General features: G+C 42.7%; 1 protein-coding gene across 1 annotated transcript in view; it reads right to left on the minus strand.

Moving 5' to 3' along the window:
* The window catches only part of chrna8 (cholinergic receptor, nicotinic, alpha 8), a 451,499-nt gene extending 445,076 nt beyond the window's left edge, over window positions 1–6,423 (minus strand). Inside the window, exon 1 of the mRNA XM_039758229.1 lies at window positions 5,686–6,423. Coding sequence (XP_039614163.1) covers window positions 5,686–5,752 — 67 coding nt within the window. The 5' untranslated portion in view covers window positions 5,753–6,423. The remainder of the gene's footprint in view (window positions 1–5,685) is intronic.
* Window positions 6,424–7,532: the final 1,109 nt, after the last annotated feature.

Raw genomic sequence — 7,532 nt, forward strand, 5'->3', positions numbered from 1 at the left:
TACCTCCCGATCTGAGGCACATGCCAAGCGGGTGGCAGAACTCAGTCACTCACTGGAGTCTGGAGTGCACCTGTTGTTGCCGACACTCACCCTTCTGGTGCCAAGCCTGAAGTGGAATATGAGGAGGGTACTGGGACCCAGCTGTGTGTTTGTCTGCCAGGCTGCGCTTCACATGGGAAGACCACGGGGTGAGTTCTGACTCCTGGACCTGACAGCGATGAACTGCCGAAACTGAAGTGACTCTGCCTCACTGTCACACACGTGGCACATAGGTATCGAGGAGGCCTCGCGTTGCATGAAATGCCTGGCATGCTGCCTGCCTTAGCACTGTGTATGGCATATATGATAGATTGTGGTGTGCATAGAGCAGACAGGGAAGGCGCTGCTGAGGCGGACAACATAACTATTTCTTTGTGCTCTGTTCCGGTCTGGACACAAAATAAAGACAGGAATCGCTACAGAGGGCTGCAGTAATGTGCCCTGAACACTATGCATATAAACTGTCCTGCATCTACTTTTATTTTATTACAAGTGCAGAGGCTACTGTTTGAATATGTGTGCATAATGCAAAGACCCAGAACATGATTAGAAATTCAAGCAGGCGGAAAAAAATTTACCAATACAGTGAGCAAAATACAAATGGAGCCGTGCTTAACTGATTAAGCTTTAAATTGATCAACCAGTTAATAAATGATTTCATTAATTTGCCCATACATCAACTTTTTCACAGAAGGATAATAAACAATGAAACCAAAAACTAAATCAATATTCTTTCCTTAAAGATTATTGAAAACAGAAACTTATGTAATAATTTGTCTTACTGTATAGCCCGGGTGGTATTTATTCCTACTTCCAGTCATCCACACTCTTAAAAATAAAGATACCAATTTGGTTTCTCAGAGCAATGCCAATGCAGCAACCAGTTTTAGTTCTCAAAAGAACTACCCACATGAAGGTTCAAGAAAGAACCTTTTATTTAAGTCTACTAGCTCTGCTACCCGTCTAAGACGTGTTGACATCTAAGTAATCAACGCAGACCCCAAAGTTCACATTTGAGGGGCACCATCAATTGTAATGAATTTTGCAATGCATGTAGTAATAAAATACAAAGCATCTGTCATTCCAACAGATGGCACATCATAGACGTTGCTAGTAATTAAATGCACTGCATGTGTAATTCCAACAGATGGCGCAACTGTTTCTGTGTCATTTGGTAAGGGATTCATAAAAGAAGTGGTAACGTTTGTGATGCGCCATCTGTTGGATAATAAAGACACAGCAACTGGACGGAACCATAGATACACAGACACTTACCTTTTTATTAAGGTGGACAGAGCAGCACATAAAGCTATTCAACGTTAGAACTTTAATAATTGCAGCAGTTTCCACATGAAAACCAGTCACTAACTCCTAGGGGGGCCAAGCATGTATGACAAATTAGAAGCCCTGTTGCAATTTTTTGTGGCTTGGGCAATGGTAACTCTGACCAACACGTTTCGGGGTAGCGACTCTTCTTCAGGGCCTTTTATTTCTTTTATTAACGTGGGCAATCAGTTCCATAAAAACACACTGTGAAACACCGATGGGTTCTTTATTTGAAAAGGATTCTTGCTACACTCTTAAAAATCAAAGTGCCAGACTGGTTCTTCAGAGTCATGCCATAGGTGAACCATTTTTGGATCCCAAGAGACCCATCCACATGAAGGTTCTAGAAAGAACTTTTATTTATTTGAATCAGTACCAGACTCCACACAGTAAATAACCATAAATAGATATGGTAACAGATTTGTGAAATACTAATGGGTCTTGATTTTAAAGGGGCTCTTGATGCATACATCCAGTAACACAGGCAACGTTCATGTTTTCTTAATCTGTTAATATCCTGCTACGTAACCTACTAGACATTAAAGATTTCAGTTTATTTCTACATACTAGGAAATTTTTTTAAAAGGACAAAGAGGCAACTTCCTATAGAAGAACCCTTCTAAGAATGACGTGGTTCTTTGTTAAGTAATAGATCTACGAGGAGCCACACAACCCAGTATAGAGCAATACAGTGCCATTAAAGAAGCAGTATTTTTAAGAGACTACATAAAGTATATTAACATAACTTTTTTTTTTTTTATTCGTTTTTGAATGCTGGTAGTATTCTGCTAAGTAGCCTACTACACATTAAAGAGTTTTGTTTCATCCATATATTATATTGTGATGCAAGGGAAGGTTTTTTAAGGCAGGCAGAGTCATGTAGTGGTTAAGGCTTTGATCTTTACAACCTGAGGTTATGGACTGAAATCCCACTGCTGACACTCACAACCACGAGCACGTCACTTCACCTGCCTGTGAAAAGAGAAATGTAACCAATGGTATCTCACCAACATTATAAGTCACCATGGGATAAGCCAATTAATTAAGCCAAAACGATATTAGGCACCTCTTCAAAGCCCAAAGAGCCAATTTCATATGCAAAGGACCCTACCTAGAATGAAATGATTCTCTGGCAAGCAAAAGGCTTTCTACAAGGAATCACACAAGCCAGCAAACTGCCATTACAGAGCCGTTATTTGGACGAGAGCACATCATCTCGGTCCTATGAGCACTGCTCCCTAGTGCATTTCTATCACACCCCCACATCATAATCTCACCCCCCATAGTTAATCTGTATTTTTTTCAGTTCAATAGGACAATATAGCAAGTATGAGAATATATTAAGAAAATCTTTAATACAACATGTATATACATAAAAGGGCTCAGCCGGGTAACATGAATCCCCTAAAGCAGTTCAGACGGGCTGAGCTGTTACTTGTAAAGGATTTTCAGGTAATCCGCATTTATATAAAATATGTGGCACTTTACATTACAACACTAAGATTAAACTAATGAAGCTCCTTCAAATAACTATGCCACACTACTCTGTATATGCAGAATATATGAGATATGTTTGTGTGTGCTTTATATATCTATCTATAATTCTCTCTCTCTCTCTCTCTCTCTCTCTCTCTCTCTCTCTCTCTCTATTGTGAATATATGGCCCCGGCACAGACAGACGGACAACATTTTTGCACCCAACACACTTTTATTTAGACTAATATACAAAGTCACGTGCACTCACACAACCCCAGTGCCTTCTGCACGATTCCCCAAAGTCCAGGGCCCACAGTCTCTGTGCCTTTGTCCTGGCCGCCTCCTGTCCGCTCTCCAGCTCAGTCCTTCTGCCTCCCGACTTCCACCAATGACTGGAGGAGGCGGCTAAATAATGCCCGGATGAGCCCCAGGTGCTTCCGCCGTCCTTGCCACGCCCCAGCGTGGCGGAAGTGTCGGCTGCCTTCCTGGCAGCTCTCCGGGCGCCACACATGTCTTCCCCGGCACTTCCTGGTGTGGCGGAAGTGTCGAGTTCCCGGGATAATCAGGCACCGGGCGCCGCCTGGCGGTGGCCACGGGTCCCTACAGGCTGGGCTTCAAAGCCCTGTACCTGAGGCCCGTGCCTAACCAGGACGGACGCCCCACTCTGTCTGGAGGAGGCACTCGCCTCCTCCGGTCCTCAAGCGTCGGCCGGGCTCCTGCCCGACCGGCAACGCCGGGATAAACCGGCATCGGGCGCCGCCTGGCGGTGGCCACGGTCCCTACAGGGAAGGGCTTCCATGCCCTCAACCCGTGGCCCCAACAGAACAGGACGGGCGCCTCGCGGTCTGGAGGAGGCACAAGCCCTCCTCACGTCCTCCTGGCCCGGCGGGCTCCAGCCCGGCGGGGCCTAATATATATATATATATATATATATATATATATATATATATATATACAGTATCTATACATTATATCTATCTATCTGATATATAGTGCCTTTCAAATCTATCTATCTATTGAAGAAGGGGCATGAGCTGCCTTAAAAGCTTGCATATTGTAATCTTTTTAGTTAGCCAATAAAAGGTGTTATTTTGCTTGGCTTTTCTCTACAGCAATAATAGCTAACACGGTACAACACCCTAGTACTACTAGATAGATAGACAGACAGATAGATAAATAGATAGACATGAAAGGCACGATAGATAGATAGATAGATAGATAGATAGATAGATAGATAGATAGATAGATAGATAGATAGATAGATAGATAGATAGATATGAAAGGCACTATATATCAGAGGATAGATAGATAGATAGATAGATAGATAGATAGATATGAAAGGCACTATATATCAGAAGATAGATAGATAGATAGATAGATAGATAGATAGATAGATAGATAGATAGATAGATAGATAGATAGATAGATATGAAAGGCACTATATATCAGAAGATAGATAGATAGATAGATATGAAAGGCACTATATATCAGAGGATAGATAGATAGATAGATAGATAGATAGATAGATAGATAGATAGATAGATAGATAGATAGATAGATAGATAGATAGATAGATAGATATCAGGTAAGTCTCCATTCATACAGCATACAGCATATCGATGCTGCAGCGGGGCAGAGTGACACATTTCCTGCTACACACATACCATTTGTATTTTTTGTCTCTACCACGAAACGATCTTAAAAGATTTCCATGCTAACTTTGCTTGAAGCCAGAAGAAAGCAGTAGACTTACAGTAGACACGCTTGGATTTTTTCCTAACACACTTTCGCCAAGGTGAGTATTGCCGGTGCGTAAGCTGCACTTTCACATTACAGTGCAGGGAATGGCGGCGGCTGCGCGTGCGGAAAGGGCGCTTGAAATTCGCACCCCCTCTGTGAAATGAGACGTGAACGGGGCAGAGCAGAGAGCACCCCTCGCGCTTCTTCTTATTAATGAACGGAGTTGCGTCTGTTATTCTACATTAAAAAAAAAATGGGCTCACTGGTTGGAAATATTACTGTAATAGGCGGTGAGTCGTATATAGTTAAGGCTGTGGTCTTCAAACCTGAGGTTGTGGGTTAAAATCCCGCAACCGACACCGTGTGACCCTGAGCAGGCCACTTCACCTGCGTGCGTTCCAACTAGAAAAACAAAAGCAGTGTGTCTCCCAGATGTTGCATGGCGTCTATATCAATCCGGAGCAGGCACATTACATAACGCCTGTTTTGTAAAACTTTTTTTTTTTTTTTCCTGAAGGTCGGTCCAAGTTTGTTAAGTTGCATATCAAGTAAGATTCTAGGATATTCACTGCCTGATCTTTGGAAAACTGAGAAGCGGCGCTTATTACTTGTGATTTTGGGGATACAATAAATTAGTTTTACTTAGTAGTGCTTTAAAAAGCTTATCAGTTTCATTTATTATTCAACGATCGCGTGAATATGTCAAGGCTGCCTGAGTATCTTCTCTTGTCTTGTTTCATTTTTTAATTATTTTTAACCCACAACACACTCAGACAGACCCACAAATGAATTCTCTATGTGCAATATCTATTCTTTGACGTTCAAACACAAACTTAACAATCATGATTTATTTAATCACTTAAGAAGTCTCATTAGCTCTCCTGATTCATTGGCTGAGCGTTTAGCGATTTGCATTTATTCCAAAACTAAAAAAAAAACAGCGCGTCAATAAGCCGCGATCTATGACTGACAGCTGTCAAAGTTGCGCTCGGCATTTTTCTCCGTGGAGCCAAAATATCCCCGATGCGACCGACCATTCCGAAGCACAAAAAGCCCCTTGCTTCTTTATATATTAAAAATAATACTACTAATAATAAAGCTTACCTCTTATGCAGAACGCTGCCCAAATGCAGATCGCCCAAACATATCCAGATATCCTGTGAGTCGGCATGTTCTTCAGCTGGTATTCTCAGCGAAGGAGATTTGGGGAAGGTGAAGAGGAAAACATTGGACGAGGGGAGAAAAAAATAGCTTGCAGATCTTCTTCCCAAATAAGCCCAGGACGCCGCTTCACTTGCGTTTCAACAACAATCAAAAAGTAGTTTTCCAAGGAAAAACAATATAATCTCTGTAGTTCAGTTAGCTGAGCGGCCATCCATTTCGAAATACATACATTTAAAAAAAGAGGTGGGAGGGCGTGTTTGTAGGGGTAGATGGAGGAGGTGTTAGCCAGCCAAGAGATCGTGATGTTCTCGCTAAAGCTCACACCATCCAACCAACCTGCATGCTCCCAGATGTCCTCCTGTCAGCGTTTGGCCGGTGCACTGGGACGAGTGAGCGCCGCCTTCCCAGTCTACCTGTGCACGGCTAACGGGCACCTCCGCTACACCAGCCAGTGCACCCGCGTTACGGGGGGGACAACCAATCAGAAAAAAAAGAAGAAGAAAAAAAAAAACACACACACACACACACTGATCTCTGCACAAAACAATGATCTGTGCTCTGGTGCTGCTATAACAGCTGCGAAAGCTCTGGGAATAATCGACGAAACACACACGCACGCACACGCAGACACACACACATACGGTACTTCTAACTGTACCTGGTGCGTTACGCTCTTAAAATGTCGAAGCGCACGTTTCGATACGCATAAAATATAAAAGCTCAATTGGGAAACAAATTGGCAATTTATATGAAGAGCAGAAAGAACACAACACGTGCATTAGACGGGGATTTCTCGCTTCGTTACATCACATTGTCATACTTGATTAATCCAGTTGAGAGTCGCGGAGGGCAGGAGGATACAGGGCAGGGGGAAAGCCCGGGAGAGAGCTTGAGTCCATCGCAGGACCCCGGGCTTTTTTTTTTTCCCAACAGAACCAGTTTGTCTTTGGGGGATAAGCTCATGGATAAATGGTGCAGACTCCACACAGATGATCAGATGATAAATACAAGGCAGGGGAAAAGCCCTGGAGAGAACGTTTGTCCTTCGCAGGAACCCGATCATTTACATTTTTTAACAGAATCAGTTTGTCATTTGACATAATAGATGATAACCACGCAGGCCACATAAAGACTTGTATATCAGGCGAGATTGAACCCTAGGATTCTGGATCCGTGAAGCAGCAGCAGCAGCAGCGCTATCCGCTGAGCCACCGTGCCGCCCGGGCAGTTTCTTTTCATAGGGCAAACTCGTACAGTGCTGCGTTTCTTAAAGTAATGAACACAATAAATTGGCATAGCACTTTCACAGATGCACCTATCTTCACCATCTCTATTCATTTTTAACACCACATATTAACAGCCACGTGTACTTTAAATGTAATCTTGCACACTAAAAATAATGGTTCTACAACAGCGCTTTACTGGGTTGAATGACTAATCCAGCAGAACACTAAAAAAATCTGAATGAGAACAGGCCATTCATCCCAACAAAGCTCGCCAGTCCTGTCCAATTAATTCTTCTATAAAATCACATCAAGTCGAGTTTTGAAGGTCCCTGAAGTTCTATTGTCTACCGCACTACTCGATCACTTGTTCCAAGTGTCTGTGGCTCCCTGTTTGAAGATAAACTTCCTAATATTTGTGTGAAATATACCCTTAACAAGTTTCCAACTGTGTCCCCGTGTTCTTGATGAACTCATTTTAAAATAACAGTCTTGATCTACTGGACTAATTCCCTTCACACTTTTAAACACTGCAATCAAGTGTCCCCTTAATCTTCTATTGTT

This window comes from Polypterus senegalus, chromosome 7 (assembly GCF_016835505.1).
Source record: "Polypterus senegalus isolate Bchr_013 chromosome 7, ASM1683550v1, whole genome shotgun sequence".
Lineage (NCBI taxonomy): Eukaryota > Metazoa > Chordata > Cladistia > Polypteriformes > Polypteridae > Polypterus > Polypterus senegalus.